Source organism: Pseudorasbora parva, chromosome 9 (genome assembly GCF_024679245.1).
Source record: "Pseudorasbora parva isolate DD20220531a chromosome 9, ASM2467924v1, whole genome shotgun sequence".
Lineage (NCBI taxonomy): Eukaryota > Metazoa > Chordata > Actinopteri > Cypriniformes > Gobionidae > Pseudorasbora > Pseudorasbora parva.
Genome location: NC_090180.1, coordinates 30,672,075 through 30,696,644, shown reverse-complemented (window position 1 = coordinate 30,696,644; position 24,570 = coordinate 30,672,075). Strand labels below are relative to the sequence as shown.

At 37.6% G+C, this 24,570-nt stretch overlaps 1 protein-coding gene across 2 annotated transcripts; it reads left to right on the top strand.

The window, feature by feature from the left end:
- The first annotated feature begins 6,390 nt into the window (after window positions 1-6,390).
- LOC137088857 (zinc finger protein 420-like) lies at window positions 6,391-24,003 on the top strand. Of its 2 annotated transcripts, XM_067452207.1 has the most exons (4): window positions 6,391-6,450; window positions 10,347-10,410; window positions 15,195-15,393; window positions 21,536-24,003. In XM_067452207.1, exons 3-4 carry the CDS (start codon window positions 15,309-15,311, stop codon window positions 23,164-23,166), a joined length of 1,716 nt encoding a protein of 571 aa, XP_067308308.1. In that variant the 5' UTR covers window positions 6,391-6,450; window positions 10,347-10,410; window positions 15,195-15,308; the 3' UTR covers window positions 23,167-24,003. The 2 variants fall into 2 exon arrangements, with proteins under 2 accessions (XP_067308308.1, XP_067308309.1); XM_067452208.1 differs by lacking the exon at window positions 10,347-10,410 and having other exon boundaries at window positions 6,396-6,450.
- Window positions 24,004-24,570: the final 567 nt, after the last annotated feature.

Here is a 24,570-nt window from a genome sequence, read left to right as displayed (position 1 = left end):
TGAAGCTATTACAGTCCACTTCGGCCCTGCATCTGTGCAATGTTATACAGTTACCTGTCACTGAGTCCAAAGCAAAGGAACTTGTAGGAAGTGTTTCACTTGAGCCCATGGCATCCCTCAGTCAGTGCAATGTGCATCGGTGCAGTGAATGGGACCCATATGGAAATCAGGCAGCCAATCATAGCGTAGTTTTGCGTTCTCATGTGGACAGAATTTTTTTTTAAAACCGTGCTTGTGTGGACGCGATTGTTTTTTAAAACGGAGGAGGAAAAACTCCGGTAATAAAAATACCCGTGCACGTGTGGACTAGGCCTAAAGTGTATTTGATAAAAACTGGTTACAGAAACTCTCTCAGTCCTGGACTTACATCTTGGTCACCTTCAAAAGATGAACATTAAAACCACATATGATTGCTAATGCTCTTAATCCATGACTGAAGTGGTCTGTTGAAAACATTTGAAACAGTATTACAAGGTTTGTAAATCTCTGAGAAAACTAAACAGTGTTTTGTGAATGATCCAAAACCTGTTGTACATCTGCACACAGGTCATCCATATAATAAAAATATATTACATTAGAATTACATTACCCCAAACATATATCACTATTGTCATGAACACTTACTTGCACCAGCTCAAAGTGTACCACTTTGTCTGTATTGCCATCAAGCTGTATGTTGGGATATAACAGAAACCCCAGTTTCAATATTAATTGTTACTTTACAGATAACATAATATCAAATAAAAATTCACCAATTACATATAAAAATAGCTGTCTGATCTTCCATCACCGGATAAACTTATTTCCTTTTTTTTTATGTTTTTAAATGTTCCATTAAGGCAGTCTGTTGCACTTGGAATACCTCATCAATTGCAGGTATGAGGTAAGAAGACGGCATTGCATAACACATGGCTTTGTGTGGTACTTAAAGATTAAGCACAGCAGCCCATTCAGAGATGTCTGCATATGTGGACCACATATAGACAATACCTGCTGACACTAGAAGGTTGTTTGATGGAATTCCACGCACATCAGAAGATGAATTTCACTGCCCCTTATGTCATTTTTCACATTCTCAAAGAACACTGATTAGGCTCCTTGGAGTTTTTCTGTGATCAGTGCACCACAGTCTTGACATCTAAATTGTTTCATCAATACTGATTCATTAACAATCCATTTCTGTTCTTGCCATGGATGTCCCAACTCTTCTGTTTTAGTGGTTGTATTGGAGTCAGATTGTTAAATCTACACTGTGTAACTTTTTTAGTTTATTCTTAGCTAAAAACAATTAGTTCTTTCAAAAATATATGTGCTCATTAATGTATATTTACTTCTTTCCAGTAATAAAGTATTCTCGTAAGTTTATAATATGCCATTAAAAATACATACGGATGAGGGGTTCGAATGCTGGTCGCCATGTTGCCCCTCCATCTTGAAAGTACATTAGCCAAAGAGGGACATACCCATAAATTCAAGCTTCGCCTTTCGCATTTTAACACTCGATGGCACCGTGTCGAATGTGAAGAGGGGGATTGCCATGTTAATCTTGGACTAAATCGGCCACCGTAGGAGTTAAAAGAAATCAGAATTGAGAGGAAAGGAAACTATTATTCACTGGATGGTCATATACCCTTTCACCGCTAGATGGGGGAAAATATCACACAGTGTAGCTTAAGAGAGACGCTGAACAGACGCAGTCACAAATATCTCTCTGTTGTCAATGGTATGTCATTTGTCAAGAGGGCTGACCTCTTGTTACCAAGTAGCTCGCTTTTTAGGTACTAAATAGTCTTAGGAGACTGACATGCTGCTCTTCGTGTATACGCTCAGACAGGTGTTGTGTGCGCTATAGGGAAAGTAAAGGTGCCATACCTCATCACGTCACTATATCATTGATATCGCGATATGACACTTAATCATGTAAAAATGTATGCCTGTATTATTGTGGACTGTATGCTATGACACACCCCTAGTAGAAACATCTCAGTGGAAATAGGATGCACCTGCGCTCAATTTTGAGTGTCATGGCAAAGGCTGTGAATAATTATGTACATGTGATTTTTGCTGTTTTTTATTTTTAATAAATTTGCAAAGATTTCACATTGTCATTATAAGGTATTGTTTGTAGTATTGAGGGAAAACATTTTTTGAATCCATTTTGGAATAACGCTGTAACCTGCTGTTTTATTAAACGAGGTTCGGGAGGCACATGATTCAGATAATTGACCCAGGTGGAATCAACAAAAGAGTGCTCAGCTAATCAACAAAAGAGGTGTATATATACGCAGTCGTCTTGCCTCCATTTTATTGACAGTTTATCAGCATCCCTCCTAGCCTGACAAGCCAGACCCACATCAAGATGTTTGGTCTGGAAACTCACCATTGACAGCTCAATCTGAGGGGCGGGATAAACGGTAGTCTTTCAAACTCCCTCTACACGCAATTGGATAGCGCTACAACCAACCAGAGCAATGAAGGTGAAGCAGAGCTCGTTGATAGATTAGACATTCGCCGTATCCGGTCGGCAAAACTCCAAACACATCTTCCTTTTTTAAGAATGACTTCAGTGCCGTTCTTTTCTCAGAGAAAAGCTTAACTCCAAGTCTTCCAGAGTCGTGGTCAAAGCTAATTCGAAAGACCGCCGTTCGCCAGCTCCTGTGTTTACTAGTAGCACGCAATTGGTTGTCAAACAATGACAACTCAGCCGTCATTATGTTAACCCCCGCCCACCGACTATACACGATGTGATGCCCGACCAGACTTTGCTGTTTACAGCTCAGAAATGTATTGAGAGTTGCTAGACTGCCACTAGGGTGCGTCTAGATTTCTAGGCTACATCCCTCCACCACCCCTTCTCCACATTTTGCTCTTTTAAGTTCTAAACCACTTACATACGTACTCTGGGTTTGGGCCAAAATATGAGCTCGAAGCCCTTCCCCCGGACAGCACGCCAAATATGCACTTAAATTTACTCTATATAAATTATATGTAAGTGTGAACTCGTGAAAACAAAATGTGGAAAAAGCGAAGCGCTGTGAATACTTCTGGATGCACTATTTACCGTGCAACCCTTTGCAACAAAGTTTGTTTCATCTGTACTGTAGCTCTAGAAGAAAATAATGTCATTGTCCAGCAGAATTAAGTTCAGTGTTGATTAATTTCTGTTGTAAAAAGATTATGAATTATTAATTTAGTTAACTTATCTACTGTATGCAGCATTGAGATTACTGGACAAAACAGTGATGTTATTGTCCAGCTTGTTCAGTCAAGAGATCTGTGGCCTGTTGCACAAAGCTGGTTTCAGTTGCTACCCAGGTAAGTTCAAGATTAGTTTGAGCAAACGCTGTATTTTTGGGCTCTAGAAGGTGGATTGGTTTTTATCAGGGTTCATTACTATGGTGACTTACACTACACGGCTAACCTGCTCTGGAGCAGATTTTATTCTGGGTTGGAGATTGCAAACCCAAACTGGACGCTTTGCAAACCCAAGAGATTGCAAACCCAAACCCATCAGCTGCAAGTAAAGATGCAATAAAGCCACACCCCTTGTTCCAAATTTGCAGTTTATAGTGTAAAAACCCTTAGAGACAAATTTTACTTTTAATTAATATAATATATTCATATAATTATTGTATTAATTGACAAATGGCCACATATTAATATAAATATAAAACATGCATTCATAATTATTTTAAACAATGTGTATTCATATTTCATATTTGAGCATATTTCTTTAATTTATATCAGGCATTGATATAGATATTCTTTCAGCTGCCTCCTCAAACTAAAGTGTTTATTCCTGCCTTGTAAATGCATTTAATGTCATGATAATTTTTAAAACAATCTCTCAATCTTCAGTAGAGAAGTGAATCAAACGGACACTGTGATTGGCTGTTTGCCGCACATGTCACACTTTCAGGTGCACGCACTTTAGAGTTAATCGCTAACTCTGGATTAAACCTGAGAAAGTTGACAAAGAAAGTTTATATCAACCTTTGAGAAACAGTTGAACTTGATCTAAACCAGGTTGGATTTGTCAACTCTAAACCTACTCTGAAACTCAGAGTTTGTTCAGCTAGGTTCATGCAACAGGCCTCAGGGAGTTGCACTGCCTTTGACCTCTTAATGTGAACATTTGCATGTGATGTAATGGCCCTCATCTTCCTCTTCTTGTTCTTGTTTTTTCTCTTCCTTTACCCTTTTTATTTATCATCTCTATGGTGGTCTCATTTATTGTCGATGTTGTGTGTTGTATGCCTTCTTTTTTTGTATGGTTCCGTTATCAGCAAAAAACAAACAAAAAAAAGATCAGAGTTCCTCACTATCCACACCAGTACTGAGACCATTATGTCACATCCTGATGACATGCCTTTACAGGATGAGTGTGAACACATGGACAAATTCCAGAAAAAAACACTGGCAGTGTGAATGAACAAAATCAAACAATCCCGGCACAAATCCAGACAAAAATTCCTGGATCTGTTTGAAAGGGGCTATAATCTAATATCCATGTCTAAAAAGTCAGCTCTTCATAAAAAGTACAATATTTGCCTCTGGGATAAAGTGGAGTTGAATTAAAAACCTAAAGTACTTCAAATTTATTCTTAAATACAGAGTAAATGCTTTTTGTTATTTCCACCACTGGTTATTTGAAATATAAAAAATATTTAAATATAACATAAATAAATTAGGTTAACTAATAGTCTGACAACAGTCGGTATTCTCCATTACATGAAGAAACATAAAAAAAGAGAGTCTAAGGGTGCGTTCACACTTGTAGTTCGGTTCGTTTGGTTCGTTTGGTCCGGACCAAAAAACAAAAACAAACATAATAGTCCTGGACCGTTTAGCGTTCACACGGGCATTTTTAACAGCGAACCTAAAGTTACCGAACCAAAGGCACAGGGAGACGCTCACAACCTGATTGGTCGGTTTATATGACGTAGGAGCTCGTTTGCCGAACATGCAAAACAATGCTGTGTGCGGATTACACGCGCGGGCATTTTATGCGTGTACATATGGCATTATTTTTTACCAGAGAACTCATGAAGAGCTCATGAAATGTTCACAACATTCAAAACAACGGTGTGTGCTGGATTAAACGCGGTCATTTTATGCGTGTAACACATATGGCATTATTTTTTACCAGAGAACTCATGAAGAGCTCATGAAATGTTCAAAGCATTCAAAACAGCAGCAGGATTTCCTCCGTTGTGCAGAAAAGAGTCGGGCGTCTCTTATGCAAAAGGGACGGCCGTTCTGTCGTCTGTACCTGCTAATAATGGGCAACACAGGAACTTTGATGAGAAGAGCCAGGTATGCTTTTTGTGTGTTTTTTCTAGTATTTTCGAAACATGCTCGTCAGACCAAATATTGATTAGGCTCTTCCTCGTTGCTCTACGTTTGCCCTCTAACGTTAAAGTTACTCATTTTGGATACGCCGATCTTTCCGCGTCGTCAAATCAGCTGCATTATGCGTGGCATCTTGTGACATTACGTCTGGTTTTTGGTCCGTTTACATGTCTTTGGTCCGTGTTGCGTTCATATATCAATCGAACCGCACCAGAGTTCGTTTGGAAGCAGACCGAGACCCATCTTTTTAGCGGTCTCGGTCCGCTTGTTTGGTGCGCACCAGGGTTCGGATGGCAGCGTTCACATATGTTCAAATGAACCGCACTAACCGAGCAATCGCACCAGGGTTCGTTTTAATCGAACCAAACATGACAAGTGTGAACGCACCCTAAATCTAGAATAACTAACAATGTGTCCATGACTCTTGAAGAAACCGGCTGTTTTCAGAGTATAGTAAGCTCCAGTAAGATGTGTTTATAAAGTGCAGTAGTTTGCCAGGCTTTGAGGACAATGCCAATCAAAGCTAGCTATAACTGATGTGACCTACATATGTTCTTTTGGAATTTGTATCCCTTTACAGATTTTTTTGTAGAGAGTCAGACCATGGTCAATTATTGTTATTTTTTGTTTTCAAGGATACACCCAAATTGTTTCAGGTACTTTCATGGAGATGATGATCAAATTTGATTAGAATGAGTAGAATAGCATTATGATATTTAAATAAAAATAATGGAATGAAAACGACATAGCTTAATGCTAAAATGCAAATGTTAATTTGAAAAGGTAGGCTTCAAATGTAGAGATTCAGAGCTTGCATTAGCATGGCTAACGTTTTTTTTAAATCAAAATTACTTATAATTGATTATAACATCACTGAATTGTTATTGTTATATTGTTTGTCATTTGTAATTATATATATATATATATATATATATATATATATATATATATATATATATATATATATATATATATATATATATATATATATATATATATATATATATATGGCTGAGTCCACGGACTTTTATTTTGCCTCTACTATCCTAGGTCATGACGTGACGTCACAGGGATGCGCTGATCGGCTGCAGGCTGCAGGTTTGTATTTTAAATATTGACAAACATAACGCGTTCATAACCCGTTAGAAGTCGTATAAATGTGCTCCACCAACATCATATTACTGACTCAATACTTGTCATGGAAAACATTTTGCGTTGTATTATGACATAATGTATCTTATTATTATTTAGCCTAATGCAATACAGCTAAAGCTTTATTCGCAGAGCTGATAGCATCTCATAATAATGCACATTCATGGATGTTACGTTTTTTTATTGCTGGTCACATTGAAGCATTTCTGTTTTTACATGAAGGTTAATGTGATGAATTGGTGCATCTGTCAAAATCGCTAGGAAAAGACATGATTTTTGTAATATGATCAGTAGGCTAAGCCTGTAATATGATTTTGTTTCATTTCATTATTGAAAATGATTTTCTATTTAATCTTAACTTCAGTTAAGTTGTATTATAAATAATAACAGTTATTTTTATTTGGGGTTGTTTTTTTAACCATGAAACACAAACAGTGTTATGATGTACATTCTGCTGTTTTCCATGCATGAAAATGCACGGTGATCATCAGGATTTTTACTCAACCCCCAGTGCAGAACTTTAGACTCTTTATACGAATTGACCTTTACAACGGCAAAGCACAAAATTAACTTCCAGGCTTGCTTGTAACAATGACAAATGTTATCTCTTTTGCAGAATTTTCTGCTATTATAAAACCTATGTTTAACCTTATCAGACAAGACTATGCATTTCGACTGCACCCCCCCCCCCCCCACACACACACACACACACCTGTAAAGTGCAAACTTCTCCCCACTGCTGATTATAATGATTTTACAGTCAGTCAGAAGAAATATATCAGCATCTCTTGAAAATGGGCACCTTACAATTCTGTCATCATTTACTCACCCTCAAGTTGTTCCAAACCTGTATGACTTTCTTCTGCTGAACACAAAATAATACATTTTGAAGAAAGTTTGTAACAAAGCAGATAGAACAACCATTGACTATACCATAATTGGGGAAAAATACTATGGTAGTCAGTTGCTCTATCTGCTTGATTACAAACATTCTTCAAAATATCTTATTTTGTTTTCAGCAGAACAAAGAAACTCTTACAGGTTTGGAACAACTTGAAGGTGAGTAAATGATGACAGATTTTTCATTTTTGGGTGAAAAAACCCTTTAAGATAAATATATCGACCGATATTGATTCATGGCCGATCTGGGGCCCATTCTTCGTACCTTGCTTAATACATCCGAGCTGAATTGACAGATTCCAAATATTTTAATCCTGATAACTAATGTCTGGCTAATTTGGTTCTTCAACAAATTTGCGGATTGGATTAAAATATCTGGATTCATTTATCTAAGATCACTGCGCGTGCAGCATTGCACTTGCAATGCAGCGATTGGCTGGCGTCAAGACAACGTAATGACATCATAATTAAAAAAGCCACCTGGCAAAAAAACTTGACATGAAAAAAGAAAAGAAAAAAACTTTCTGGACCTTTATAAGGAAACCACCAAACCAAAATAAAAGTAAAGTTAAATCTGCACTGTTTTGATGAACATGATTCCCAATTATTTATAGGCTATTCATGATTTTATAGAATTTGTGAACCCTTTACATTTTTATTTCAACGTTGTAATTACATTTTTAATTAAATTTGAAGCAGATTTGTTACGTGACTAGATTTGTTACGTGATTAAAGTTTCTTAACAGTCAAGATCAAATTATCTGGATTTCTTGCGCTGCATCAAGCCACAACCATAATATCCGTCATCACTCAAATTAATGCACGACGAAGATTAACTGCACAATGTGTGTAAACCTCCAATACAACTATAAAGTAATTAATCCATCACAATTCACAAATAAATCTCTCAATCAAGTGTCTATAGTATTATAAACAAATTTTACACAACATAAAAATATAATTTTTAAATAAACTTTTATATTTATTATTATTTTAAATTATTATTGCCCCTGGTTCAGTAATGAAGTCTTGTAATAAAGCAGCAGTGGCTGGGACAGATTTTAAATAATATTTACATGAAATAAGTCTGCTCCTGAGCAGGTTTAAGCTTACGGACCTGTTGCTATGACAGCAAGTCCATGATGAGCATCGAAGAATCAAACAATCCGAGATCAAGCCAAATCGTCAACAGTCAAATCCAGCTGAGCTAACTGAGTTAGCAACGTATGAAGAACAGGCCCCTGATTACAATTTAAATTCACCATGAACCATTATAATGTTGCAGTGTCTTAGAATTAAGTTAGTATTATCTTCCTGCTACAGTCCGGGTAAGAATTATTGGCACTCTTGGTAAATATGAACAAAGAAACCTGTGCAAATAAATCTGCAACATGTTCTAACCACAGTAAGGCCACTATTTTGGAAATGTTGCCACGGCAACAAAAATGCACACATTGTCACATGACAACTTGGGTGTTTAATATTTGTCACTTAGGGACTTCCTGAGTTGAAATGGAGGAATAATGTAAAAAAAAAAAATGAAAAAAAGACCTTTCCAGTTAATCACCAATGTTTGTAACACCCGTATCACTGTGGGTTCTTATGGGTTATTTATTCTTAACCTTCAGATTCCCAGCTACATGTTAATACACTCTCCTCTTTAGTTTTGTAGGGTTTAGGCCAGGGGACTGGGACAGCCATGGCATAAGCTTCATTTTGTGCTCAGTGATACATTTTTGTGTTGATTTTGATGTTTGTTTTGTATCATTGTTGTTGATGGAAAATCAATAAAAAGGTTATTATTTTTATTTTTTTAATCTGTTGGTGACTGAGATGGCAAAGACGAACGCGCGCCATCAGACAGAAAGCGCAAGACTGATATTTACTAAACGCAGAACGAACCTCGCAAAAAGACTTTTGCCGGTTGAAATAATGCTGTGTGAGCTAAACCAACCAGCATGTTCAGTGCCCAAGTCCCACTCTCGAAAGTTCCTAAACTTTGAAAAAGTACTACCTCGCGAGCAGGGCCGTTTGGAGGTGGAGATTATTCCCCGAAACTTCATTTAGACCCTTGTTCCTGTGGTTGAAACACACTGAGTACCACCCCAAAGTTCCTAGTTACTGGGTAAAGTTCCTGGGGTGGAAACGTGGCTATTGACACGTCCCCATGGGCATAGATTACACAGAGGATGCTTTTTTATCAAATGTAAATTCGTCCCCTGCACTTTTTCATTTGCCAAGTGTGTTCACGACAAGTTGAGGTTTGCATTTATGTGTATAATTTGAGATTTAAAATTCAAAGAGACAATCACTTTCATTTCTATAATCAGTCATCATGGGGTCACGACATGCCCATGCTCGCACCTATGCTGTATCCATCAATTTCATACATAGACGATGAGTTCAAAACGGCAAAAAAGTTTCACTCCTTGGACTCTTCCCAAAAAAATTATATTCTTATTTATTGCCCTTATGGTGATGATGGTGGCCCTTTAGCTATTTTCTTTCCTCCACTTTCTATTTTGTGAAGTTCAACACTCTTTTGCTGCACATCAGAACTATACTATACTCATTGTGATGTGTTTCCTCATATTTATTCTCCTGTCATTGGAGGAAAATGTCATGCTCCTAGTCACCCTGGTGTGCTAAAAAATGTAAATATGAAGGGGAACATAACTCATAAGAATTTCTATGGGTGCCAGTAATGGTGGTCAATGTGTATTAGAGAAAAGCATGTATTTCATTCTGTGCATTTTTTTTTCCTTTATTGAAAGATTTTTTTTTTTTTTATGATGCAGATTTATTTTAATTATATTTACCAAGGGTGCCAATAAAGACAAAATTATATACTTTATACTCGGTTCACTGTTTGTTTTGGAACTGCTTTCTGCTTTCTTACTTTATCAAGTATAACAGAGTATCTTTGTGTGTATTTGCATCAGTTTCCACCATGATGTTGAGGGGATATCTGAAGAGATAGTGTATTGCAAGAAATCAAATAAAGATGTGAGTATTTTCTCCTTATTTCTTTATTTCTTTATGTATCTCTGTAAATTGGACTGGTGTGTGTGTGTGTGTGTGCTGTTTGAGTACTTTAATAATCAGCTATACATATTTTAGTGCTCTTAATTGTCAGTGCTGATATCACACACTTTAATAAAAAATAAAATAAAACAACAACATTATATTTACTAAAATAATATGCAAATGTATCACCATTGTCTAGTTGACGCAGACAAACTTTTTTGTTTAAATATTATCCGTTGCCCTAGTTACATTTCATACCAGTTCTGAGAGGCCTTTTCTAATAAAAAAAATACAGAGGTCACAGAACTGCCTTTGTAGGTGCCAGCTTGTCCTGAAAAAGAAGTCATTCCTTCTCCATAAGGTGCCAGTTTTTCACCCCACCAATACTGATCTGTAAAAAAGAATATTGGCACACACACACATACTCATTCAAGGTTGAAGCTCTAGCTCTAGACAGGAAAGTGTCCCAAAATATACTGATAATGTTTAACTGATAACGTTCTCTCTGTCAGTGAGGAGTACAAACAATATAATTCTTTATTGCATGAATATAGAAATGTAAATGCTAAGAAGTGGTCATGTAGACGACAGGCTAAAGTGACCCCAGTGACGTCCGCTGTAATGGTCAGATAGAAGAGTACATATACTGTGGAGATCAAAATTAGAGAACAACATACAATTTCCTAAATTTCAAGGTCACTGCTTAGTCCTTTTTGAAATTATCCTAACAGGAGCAGAAGAGCAGTTTTTTAAGCATATTTTACAAGTTAAAAAATATTCTAAAGTACAGTATATACAACTTAAATAAGACAATTGAAAAATAACGCTGGTCAAAATTAGAGAACACTTTCAGATACCTTCAAGCTTGGGTGTTAATCTGGCACTTGGTGCTAATTTCCGTAATAATCTGGCAAACCCAATTTAACTTGAAGCAAACTTTCCAATTTTCACTGACTTTGCAAGATGGCAAGCCACTCTAAGGTTAATGAAACCCTATGACACGAGGTTGTCCAGATGAAGGTCAAAGGTCATTCCAAATCTGTAATTTCTAGAATATTGAAGCTTTACAAAGACTCTTGGGAAAAATTATTCCCAAGTACCCAAAAAGGTACGCAAGACCAATGCACGAGAGGACAGGACTTTCAATGTGGAATCGGTTCAACACTGCAGCTGGAATTACCTGCCAGGTCAGAGCTGAACACAGTAAGGATCTGTCTCGCTATACAGTGTCTTGTCATTTAAGAGAATTCAGACTGAATGCTCACTCTGGAGTGACCAAGCCTCTCATCAGCAGAAAGAATCAAAAGGCTAGACTAACCTTTGCTGAGGAGCATGTCGTGTGAACAGAGGAGAACTGGTCCAAAGTTCATTTTAGTGATGAATGCAAGTTTAATTTATTTGTGTCTGATGGGAAACATTATGTTGAACCCCACGTGCCCAAAGAAGTCAGTAAAAGATGGAGGAGGAAGTGGCAGGGTTTTGGGAATGTTTCTGCAGCAGGAGTTGGGCCTATTATACAGCTACATGGCAGAACCTCAGAACCTGTTTATCAGAACCTCCTTCGGCAACATGTGGTTCCTTCACTGCGAGCCTGCAATCAGCCAATCAGCCTGCAATTTTTATGCAAGACAATGCCAATATTAGGCACACTGCAAAACGGGTAAAGCAGTTCCTTGAAAGTGAAAACATCCAACCCAGAGTCTGATGTAAACCCTATTGAAAATCTATGTAAAATCATTGGCGACAAAGTTATGGCTAAGAAACCCACTACAGTTACTGAACTGTGGAAGAGACTGGATGAAGAGTGGACCAAGATCACACCAGAGCAGTGTGAGTATCTAGTGATGTCCTGTGGCTGCAGATCTGCTGAGCTCATTCAAAGCAAGGGCCTCTATACTTCCTACTAATGTTTAACTGCTGAAAGCATCACATTTTAGTTTTAATGTTTTTTTTTGTTGTGCTGCATTGGTTATTGTTCTCTAATTTTGTGTTTTTGACAAAATAAAGGTTTTGTTGAATCACCTTGGTATTTTGTTAAGCATGCTAACAGAACAATGGTAAACCCACACCTAATCATCCTTCAAACTTCAAGCAATGAATATCAACAATATTTCTGAAAAAAAATCTAATGTTTCTAAATTGTTCTCTAATTTTGATCTCCACTGTTTCAACACAAACACATCATTCTTGAAGAAGTCATTCATATAATTTGATATGTGGAAGGATAAATATTGATGAATAACTTGATTTATAAATAATTCACTGTAAATCACTCAAAATATACATTGAAGCGACCATGGATTTTGGAATCAGACCCTCCACATGTTTAATGAATTGATAAACTCAAATACAGATAATTTTCTCCTTTATATACATAAATAATTGTTTAACAACTTTACCATACTGTATATTTACCTTATTGTAAATAATTCAACTTATTCTAAGCAACTTTTTCTTAATCCGTTTTAAACAACTTTATCTTAACACCGACTTCAGTAAAGATATCACATCTTTGTGCTGTAATCACTACAAAAAGTCTCCCTGAGCTCTGAAGATATCATTTGGCCGGGACTTGTAACTTGGCCTTCTACACCTTTCCCTTTGACAGCCACTCTTCAACATTTTCCCTGGCATCAGTCTCTGAAACTCCTCTTTAGCTAGATCTTGGTCACATCCATTCCTAGTAATAAAATGAGAGATTGTTAGCATTGTGGCTAACATAACGTGATCAAGGCTAATCCTAAAAGACTGGCTTGGCTCCATAAAAGTTAGCTTTACAGGACAGAAGAAAATCAAGTTCTTCTGCATCATAGTCTAGAAGTTTCTCTTTCACAGTTGGCCTGGAGTCATGATTAGTTGATTGATCGATTCATTGATTGATTAACTTAATTTTTACTTAGGGGGAAATTCTTTTCCACAGCACTGCACTTGTAACACACACAACATAACCAATATAATACAAAATACATAAAACAGAAAAAAAAAAAAAAAAAAAACTTTTAAGATAACATTCAGCAATGTCTGTTGTTAATGTATTTGATGGGGGTGGGAATCAGGCTTCTTCCAAAGCAAGCCCTTTTGCACCATTAATCGAAAATTTAACCATTAATCGAAAATCGAAATCTTCACAAAATAGTAATGCGCCAAAAGTTATGCATGTATGTTTTATTAAAAAAATTCTTGTTCATCATATTTTTGGACATGAGCCAAATAAACAATTAAATTACACTTCAAATAAATGTTTTCCTGTCATTGTAGAAACATGTTTTATCATGTTGATGTTAGTTCAAGTGTTCAGTTTAGTTTGAGTTATTTGATGCTATAAAAGTGGGGGTGTGGCTTTATGATTGACAGCTTCTAGTAGTCACTGAGGCACTAACTAACATTTTTGGGAACTTCGGGAGGAGATTGGAGCTTTTGTTTTAATCTCTACATTCTCATAACTGTTTATTTCACAAAAAGCTGTTGTTTAGGCTGTAGTGTGGACTTTGATGTCGAGGCTCAACTTCGTGCTACTACTGCGCAGACTTGAGACCCAAGATGTCAGTGCCATATTTGAAGACTGGCGGCTTTCCTTCCGTCAATGGAAGAAAGTGAAGGCGTGTCATCCATCTTTTTTAGTCTATAGTCGTGGCTGAACAAAACATGTCCCCTCCCGGTCACCGTACTTTGGGTCAAAATGAGTGTGTGAAAATAAAGAGATCCCAAAAGCGCACAGATAACATTGATACAGAAAATGCAAGTAAAAAAAAACGAATGAGAAGATGTAATTTTATATTATATTGAAAATTTGAATCATATGGTTTGCAAGTATATTAATAATTCAAATAAAAAATTACATTATTACAGTTATTATTTAAAGCACCTTAAACGACACAAAATTGTACATATTTAATTAAAAAATATATATTATTAAAATTATATAATTAAAGCACCGTAAACATCTAAAACTATATACAAACTGAATATATTTAATAAAATCCAATTATTATTTATTCAACAGATATTTAATGTAAAAACAAACACTGTGTGCTGGTCTGTCTTCTCACACACTGCTTGATGCTGATGCAGCTTGGAGTTGGACACACCATAAACACACACATTCAATAAACAAATAAGTCTTAAAATCATGATGACAAAAATGATCCAGATTTGCTTCATTAATCTGTATCCCTGCTCTTCTAATGATTCATCAGTGCATGTTATTAGTCTTTTTTTTTTACCATGTAATGTTACAGAAGTCGAGGTTTTATCATGTACATCAAAGCACTCATAATTTAAGACTTACTTTCGAGAGCCGATGCCCTCAGTTTGTTCACAAAATCTGGGAAATTTTCCTCAATCTCCTGAAACTCTTGTAATGACAGTTTACCCCAAAAGTGCGGTTAAACGTACCTGGAGGTACATAATTCGTGTGTTGCAAAAATGTAGGCAGAGTCACGTATTTCCATACCTTTCCAGCCTGGGTTGGAAAAAAGGCTGCAGGCGGTCACAGCTGAAATGGTATGTTTCCATACAATATTAAGGAGGTTGTAAACTTTTCCAATCATTGGGTTTTTCTTTTCCATTTGCGACAACAGAGCCAGTTCAAGCCTACACAGAAAACAAAGTGGAATCAGAAAAGGCTGTCCAAGGAACATATAGGGTTGATAGTTAGCTTCATGTTACCCTTTAAGAGATGGGGATTTTTGAAACATTTTTTTTTATCAGTGTGCACAATGTTTAAATATTAATGTATAATTTTTTTCCCCCCCACCCCACAGAAGTTCACTGATAAATGCTTGGATGTATCCCATCATTATACAAGTAAAAAACATGTCAAGAAGCAGGAGGAATTACCTCACATGTAACTACCTACATGACATGCTATTGTAAACATGGATGTTATTAAAGTGGAAATTGGGGATATGAGTGATCGAGAACCATCCAGAGTGGAATATGAAAATGTTGAGGAACAAAGAGGTTGGTATCCATTCTTGATTATTCTTTAAAGTTGTCATATCATGGAGAATGAAATTTTTCTTCATCATTTGAGATGAAAGTTAATTGTACAGTATGTGATCTTATAGTGGAACTTTTTTAACCCATCATTGATTATTATTTAATTCAGTATTTGAATAGTCCACATTCTTCTCCAGAGTTCTTCATCAAAGTGTCTCTCAAGGGGGTTGGGGCCCAATATAGGGGTGGTATAAATGATTTAAAATATACATTAAAATAAGCAATTTATCAGTAATATCTTTGGGGTCTTCAAATATTCTCTGTGACGGGGGGCCTCAGACTCGGAGTCTGTATCTGTATCTGTATATGCTGTATCCTAATGATATTTGATATGCTATCTAATATTTCATCCTAATGATATGGGGATTTCAATCTCGATCTTGTTTCAGTATCAATTCATATGTAGTATCCTACATAATAAGGAAACATTTATTTGTCTTAGCACTATTTTAGCAGTATTTTAGAACTATTTTAAATGTTTCTTGGATCAAATTATGTGTGCTCACATTCATTAATATTCACTTTTGCTTATATAAGTATCATTATTCATTGAAAATATTAGGATTATAGTTCTTATCCGTCCTTAGGATGAGACGTTAAACCGAGGTCCTGACTCTCTGTGGTCGTTAAAAATCCCAGGAGGTCCTTCGATAAAGAGTAGGGGTGTAACCCTGGCATCCTGGCCAAATTTGCCCATTGGCCTCTGTCCATCATGGCCTCCTAATCATCCCCATATCCTGATTGTCTCCTCTCCACCAATCAGCTGGTGTGCGGTGGGTGTTCTGGCGCAAAATGGCTGCCGTCGGATCATTCAGGTGGATGCTGCACATTGGTGATGGCTGAGGAGATTCCCCCCTTCTATATGTAAAGCGCTTTGGGTGTCTAGAAAAGCGCTATATAAATGTAATGAATTATTATTATTATTAACGTTTTAAAATTTCACATTTAAATAATTTATATATTATTTAAATAATCTAAATATTTATTAAAATTCAAGACTGCAATACTTTTTTTGAGCAACTAGATTAGATGCATGTATTCATTAAAGAGCCATAAGGCACAAATTAACATTATTATTTTTTAGCCACAAAATGACTCTAATTTGTCTCTTTGAATTGGAATTCTCTATTTTAACTTTAATTACTACACTAATTGTAATATAAATAATACAAATATTAGAAGAAAAATATTTTAAGTGGTCATTAATTGACAATAATTATTGCACAAATAGTATTTAGTACCTAAAGATCTCAAAATATTCAATAAATATTATTGACCTAAAATGTAGGACATTTATTTAATTGATAACTAGTTACAGTGTATGGTCACATTTGACCATCAATGAGTATGAGTGTGACCAATAAGTAAGGAATACCTGAGGGCTAATTACAATGACATTAATTTTAACAATGTTGCATCTCTATCACTCTCCATAATAAAACAATCTTGTAAATATGTTTGACTTAATAATCAAAGCACACTATGCTGTACTGTTTACCAAAACTTGCTGCAAACATCTGTATAGTATTAGTGAAACTGTTGTGTATCTGCTTAAGACATTCAAATGCATTGACACAGCACTAGAAGTTGAGTGCTCCATCAACCACGTGACTGCGCGCGCTGCGGGGAGATGAGAGCATGTCGCAACTCCGTTTTTCAACCCCTCTGGCTTTAACATTAGGCCACACTATAGTGTTGTCAAAAATATTGATATTTCGATATGTATCGATACTGGAATATCTGAAACGATACGATACTCAGATTCTACCGATACCAGCTGTGCTGCCCTCTCCTCTCCAACCGACAGCTAGTTGACACGCACATATTCTCATTCAGCCCGGTTAACCTCTGAACATGCGTTCTGCTGGATTATTCCTCATGACAGCGTTAGTGTTAGTTTGTGATCATCGGTCTGAATTTCCAACGGAATCTAATCCGCCCGCAGATTGCGCGCTCACATTTGCGCACACACACTGTAATAAAGCCTCTGACATAGCCTACAAGTGCAAACATTTGCTTCTTTTTATTATTGGTCAAATACACTCAAAAAATTCTCAGTGCACATCTTGAAGAGTATTAACGTAAACACAGTCATAAACAGTTCGGTAAGAAATGAAGAATGAGTAACAGGAACACACTGTTCCTGTTACTCATTCTTCATTTCTTAGGATCCATGCGTGTGTTAGGTCTTAGCAGTTATTTGTTATTCAAACTACAAAAAGACAAACGATCACACTGCTCTTGACTGATCAACTTGTGTAACTTTAATAGTTTCATCTGTAGGCTATTACATGTTTTACAAAGTACATTTTCCAATGTTGTTTTAAATTTAATTACGTTGCATTTTTTTTTTTTTATTCAGTTTCTTAACGGAATGTTAGACCTACCTGAAAAAATAAAGAAGTCTATTTCATTTGTATCTTTTATCTATTGTATTTATTTGTGCTATTGTTTGTAATCTGTTCATTTGTTCTTATTTTATTACCGTTTACTTGTCTTTTTAAATTCAATTTACCATTCAAAATCAAGCTTACTTGTTCTGTGTGTAAGCTATTGCAACACAATTACCCCATTGTAAAAAATACATTGAGTTAGCAAATATTTGTGAACTGAAAACACCAATAAACAAGTAAGCTGCATTTTATCAATCTCCATTTGAGATGTTCTGCTTAAAGTGTATCATTCAGCCTACATTTTAGAATTGTCTTTTTTCGTCAACGCTATTGCATGTTTATATAACGTTAGTCACAATGTAGGCTAACGTTAAGCAGTGACAGTGATGTAGCCTATATCTGAAATACAAATAGGCGAAAACATCATAGGAAACACCATACTTCAGTTCTCAAAAATATAAATATATAACTTATATTTTTACAAAATGAATAGCCTTGTCAAACGACTATCGTTTTAACTTTTATGGTGGAAAAGGTGACGTTTGCTAGAAGGATCGAGTGAACGATCTAAGCAAAGTATCTATGGTTGTATTTTGTAATACAAAATAATATTAACCTGTGTCATTAGACACACTATTTAGTTTTGTATGGTACTTGGAGTTTCCTATTGTTACTGTACTAGCATCTTGCGTCATCTAGACAATGATGTCTCTCTAAGAAACTTTAAATTTAATCAGAAATTGTTTAATCAGTGAATTAGTGGATAAAATCGCTACTTACTGCTTGCAGGAATACAGTTGTAATTGACACTTTCTTCAGTTTAAGACGCTGAGCGAAGCTTGCTTGTGGTATCGGATTATAAACATCAACCATGACAGTTGGCATTTTTTAGAAGGGTAAAAAAGTCTCTGCACAGCCTGGAACATGAAGTGTGTCCATGCGAGCAGCTTGTGTTTACTGATGATTCGCTCCGTCATTTCCGCCTGACAATGCACAAATTTGGACAGATGCAAATGTTGGGGCCGTGCATATAAATGATCCCCAATGCTTGCATCACTGTTGGGTTTATGTTGAGAAGCACTTTTTTTTCTGTTGTGTTATGGATTCACGAGATTTACATAAGAAGTAGGAGGCAATGATGTTTGAGACTCACAGTATGTGATATCCATGTACTGAACTCTTATTATTTCACCATGGCAAGGTTAATTCAATTTTTCATTCTAGGGCACCTTTAAAGATACATTAATTAATACTATTGCCTCAATGCTGTATTAATGTCTTTGGGCGAATTGTAGCAACAGCCATTATGATTGTTTGTGATGTGTGACTTAGGAGTCCTCTTGACTACTCCTAGCGTTTTGAGGATTTAGGAGCTAGTTTTAGTGCTAAAATGCTTTGTGAAATACTCTTAGAGCAAAAATTTAGGAGTCCTAATATTAGGACTGACACTGCCATTTTTTAAAGGGGGGGTGAAACACTCAGTTTCAGTCAGTGTCATGTCAATCTTGAGAACCTACAGAGTAGCATTGCATCCTGCATATCTCCGAAAAGTCTTTCTTTTTTTTATAATTATATAAGAAAGATGCGCTGTTCCGAGTCTTTCCGAAAAAAGCCGAGCGGGTGGGGGCGTGTCGTGTGAGCGGAGCTAAATAATGACGTGTGCAGCAGCGCGCTGTGTGTTGAGTCGAGTGCGTCGTAAAGCTGTCTCATCCCTAACAGCGGGAAAAAAACTTTATTCAAAATAAAAATATGGCTTTTAATCAGATACAGCCATACATCTATGATCCGGAATCAGACCCAGAGGCTGCAGTTGAACAGGAGCAGCAGCAAAAACGACTAGAGCAGGACGTCTCTATGTGGTACAAGTTATACACTAACTATATAATATGCTTAGCGACTTGTGTTATTTACATATTTATACTTGAATTATATCGTCGTATTTTTGTCTTTGAAGGTGTACATGTGGGAAGTGCAGTTGTGCACGTGTGTTTGTGTGTTTACGCGTGGTTTGTGTAGACAGTAAGCGGACTGGTTTTGCACAGCAGGATTAGTTAGTGTTTACATCGAAAGACACGGAATAGTAGCGCATTTGAATGAAGAAGCGCGCTTATTTAGTTCAACATATTTCCCCCCTCTTTGTGTATTGTTGTTTGGAGTGCTTTTACAATACACAAACATAAAGTTACACATATAGTGGCCAGCTAAACAAATGTACACGCACTACACATCGCATGCTCCATTGATCAATTAGCTATACGTGATCATGTTTGGGCTACTTGATGAGCATAGGCAAAGACACAGACATTTGAAGCAGTCTCACTCACCGCCTGCGGTACTAACGTTGGGACTGCTCCATCCTTCAGTATTAGGCGATCGGGAAAATCCTGTGTCGAGCTGGGCCTTGTTTATGAAACAGTCGGCACCGAAATGCAGCGAACAGATATAAACATTCGCGCAACTCAGTTGCTGATCCGGAAAAGCAAATTACATCCACTGTTGCCTTAACGCGGGGGTTTTGGGGATTCTGTGCAGGACTGTCTTGGTCTGGCAACCAAAAACGCACTTTTTTGGTGACATTGTTATGTGCACATCACCTGTTTAGCATCCTACAAGCCCCGCTTTGATGGGCGTAGCCTGTTACTTTCGCTCTCCCTCGCTCTCTCTCACGCGCTTCCGGTAGAATTGTCCGTAAGGCCCATACAAGGAAATTCCGCCCCCATTAACGTCAAAGGGGACGCATGATCGCAAAAAACTTGCCGAAACTTATGACTAACCGGAAGTAGTATTTTTGACAAAGAAATACTCCCATCAAATGTCCACCTTAACTTTTGAAACTTTGTCTATGTTTAGTATGGGATTCCAAGTCTTTAACAGTGTAAAAAGATCAGTATGCATGAAACAGCATTTCACCCCCCCTTTAAAGGTCCTGTTCTTCGCGATTCCATCTTTCAAACTTTAGTTAGTGTGAAATGTTGCTGTTGGAGCATAAATAATACCTGTAAAATTATAAAGCTCAAAGTTAAATGCCAAGCGAGATTTTTTATTTAACAGAAATTCCCTTTCTAAGCCTACAGCGCACGGCCGGTTTGGACTACACCCCTGCACTTCCTTCAGGAATGACGTCACTAGAACCGTTTGTTGACTAACCCTCCGCCCAAAAGAACACGCAAAATAGGGGGCGTGGCCTTGTTGCTCTCTCACGTGGAGAAGAGCTTGCATTCAGCGCTTGCATCTCTCCGTTATGGTAAGAGGTGGGGCCTTTCTGGGCAAAGTACGCTAAGCTGCTGTCCAATCACAACACGGGAAGCGCTGCCCCAATCAGAACTCGTTACGTGTTCCTGAAGGAGGGACTTCATAGAACAAGGAAATCATCAGGCCGTTTTTAGGACAGAGAAAACAGCGTTTTTTTACACGCGAAACATGAACTCATATTATATTGCACACTGTAAACATAATCAAAGCTTCGAAAACACACGAAGAACGGGACCTTTAAGAGTTTCTCCTAAATCGGCAACTCAGGAGCTACTTTTAGCCTTAAGATGTTTATGAATACGGCCCCTGACCTGTAATTGTCAGATCTTGATGATTTTTCATCAACTTCTTGATGAAGTTGTTCAGGTCTGAGAAGTTTGAGCCTTTTTGATTTCTGGAATTAAAGTGTTTCATGTTTTTTTCTTCACGGTTGTCCCTCTTTAACATGTTCATTTTAGACCTGATGGGAGTGAAAGAGGAAAGGCAAGATCGGACTGAAGAGGAGGAGGATCATCAGTATCAAAAAAATCATAATTTTATAACTGGAGAAAATTCTAGTTGCTCAGAGGTTGCCAACAGTTTCTCACAAAAAAGAATAGAAGCCACAACATCTTTCTCCTGCCGTCAATGTGGAAGTATGTTCACACAGAAAGGAACCCTTAAGATTCATTCAAGAAGTCACACTAGTGAGAAGCCTTTCACATGCCTTCAGTGTGGCAAGAGTTTCACACGTAAAGGAAATCTTAAGGATCACATACGAGTTCACTCTGGAGAAAAGCCTTTCTCATGCCCTCAATGTGGAAAGAGTTTCACACGGGAAAGATACTGCAAGGATCACATGAGAGTTCACACCGGAGAGAGCCGTTTTGCATGCCCCCAGTGTGGAAAGAGTTTCGCATGTAAGGACCATCTTAAAGACCACATACGGATTCACACAGGAGAGAAGCCTCACGCATGCCCTCAGTGTGGAAAGAGGTTCTCACGTGTAGGAAACCTTAAGGATCACATGAAAATTCATGCTGGAGAGAAACCTTTCATATGCCCTCAATGTGGTAAAAGTTTCAGACGTAAAGGAAACCTTAAGGATCATATACGAGTTCACTCTGGGGAGAAGCCTTTTACATGCCCTCAGTGCGGAAAGAGTTTCACACGTGAAGGATACTGTAAGGATCACATGAGAGTTCACACCGGAGAGAGTCGTTTTGTATGTTCCCAATGTGGAAAGAGTTTCACGTGTAAGAAAAATCTTAAAGACCACATGAGAGTTCACACCGGAGAGAAGCCGTTCGTATGCCCTCAGTGTGGAAAGTGTTTCTCACGTAAAGGAAACCTTAAGTATCACATGAGAACTCATGCTGGAGAAATGGCTTCCACTGGAAATACTGTTACACATGAAGGACACTTCAAGGATCACTTTAACGTTAACTCTGGAAAGAAGCCTTTTGCATGTCTTCAGTGTGGAAAGAGATTCACACACAAAGGGTACTTTAAAGATCACATGAGGATTCACACTGGTGAGTGCCCTTTCACATGCTCTCAGTGTGGAAAGAGTTTCACACAGAAAGGACACCTTAATGCTCACATACGGATTCACACTGGAGAAAAACCCTTTACATGCCATCAGTGTGGGAAGGGTTTTACCCGGGCTGCATATCTCAAAAACCATCTGCGCTCTTACTCTGGAGAAAGGCCGTTTGACTGTGATCAGTGCGGCCAAACATTTATTCTCCCAAGACAATTGAAGAGCCACCTTAAAATGCATACAAACGAAAGACCCTACTTGTGTTCTTTTTGCGGCAGAACTTTTTTATGGCTTAGTAATTTTACACATCATCAGAAAATACACACGGGTGTGAAAGCTCATTTGTGCACTGTGTGTGGTAAAGCTTTTAGTAGAGCTGGCGGCTTGAAAATACACAAAATAATCCATACTGGAGAAAAACCATACACATGTTCACATTGTGGAAAGGGTTTTGCTGAGTCTGGAAAGCTGAAAAAACATGAGAGAGTGCATACTGGAGATATCCCTCACCTCCACCCACATACTCTGCTGACTATAAAAAAGCATTGCTCCAAGTTGTCACTGTAACAATTGAAAACTTCTTTCACGTTTTAGATTCTTGTCCATGACAAAGGCACCACAACTTATGAGCAGTTCTCCTGATCCTGCATTTTTTTTTTGTTGCATTTTTTCTTTTTTTAGATTCCATGCTGGAACAGAAATCTCTTAAAGGGTGCCTTCAAAGTTGGTTCGATTGCCTAAACAGAACGCGAGTTCGAATGCGCCCCCTGCCCCTGCCGGACTGTGTTCATATTATATTATTTGGGTCCGAACAGGGCTGAGTTTGCATCATCAATGCAGCAGCCGTTTATCCTGTTGCTTGGTAATGGCTGCAAGCGAGGTAGTGGCAAAATGGATAGCGTTGCTTACTACACTTTATATTTTTGTTTTTGAACCATTGGTTTTGTTACCAAAGCTTCAGTACGTAAGGTCAGTTGCATCTATCTGCCACAAAGTACTGAAAATGCTCTAAAGAATGCTGAAGACGAGCATAAATTAGATTTATAGCTCTGCTTGCAGTATGTCAGTCACACTCGTCAGGAAAATGAGGGATCAGCACTAAATCGTATTGGAGTTCACATGAACCGAACCCCAGACAACCCTTTTTAAGCGGACTTGAGTAAGGTTCGCTGGTGCGCACCCGAGTTCGGACGACAGCATTCACATCATCCAAACGAACCGAACTCCGATGTCAGTCAAACCTGGATGTTCATCAAAAGTGCTAGTGTGAAAGCACCCTAAGTTGCTTTTGTCTTGCAGCCTGAGTGCATTAACTACAGTGACCCAGTAGTGCAGCCATACCAAATTAAACCACAACACAACGGAATCAAGCCCCAACACAATGGAATCAAGCCCCAACACAACGGAATCAAGCCCCAACACAACGGAATCAAGCCCCAACACAACGGAATCAAGCCCCAACACAACGGAATCAAGCCCCAACACAATGGAATCAAGCCCCAACACAACGGAATCAAGCCCCAACACAACGGAATCAAGCCCCAACACAACGGAATCAAACCCCAACACAACGGAATCAAGCCCCAACACAACGGAATCAAGCCCCAACACAATGAAATCGCCACAACACAAGGGAAATGCTCCTGACCACGGTATCTCATAGAACAGATCTGTCAGCAGGCATGGCTGATGTTTATGTACTGGATACCACACCAATTTAATTCAAAGTTGTTAGTTTGCTCTGACAGGTGTTCATTTAGTTAATGAAGATATGACGAAAAATTCCCACAATAAATAATTGCAATGCACTTGTGTTTCTGAGCATCCTTATCTCTTTCTGACCAACATCCAAGTTGATCTAGATGAAATGCTATGTATATATATAGGGCAAAGAGAGACATTTTTTCTATTTTTTTCTTTTTCTATTCAACAAGCTACCACAATTACCACCCCTTGCCTTGAATTCATAAA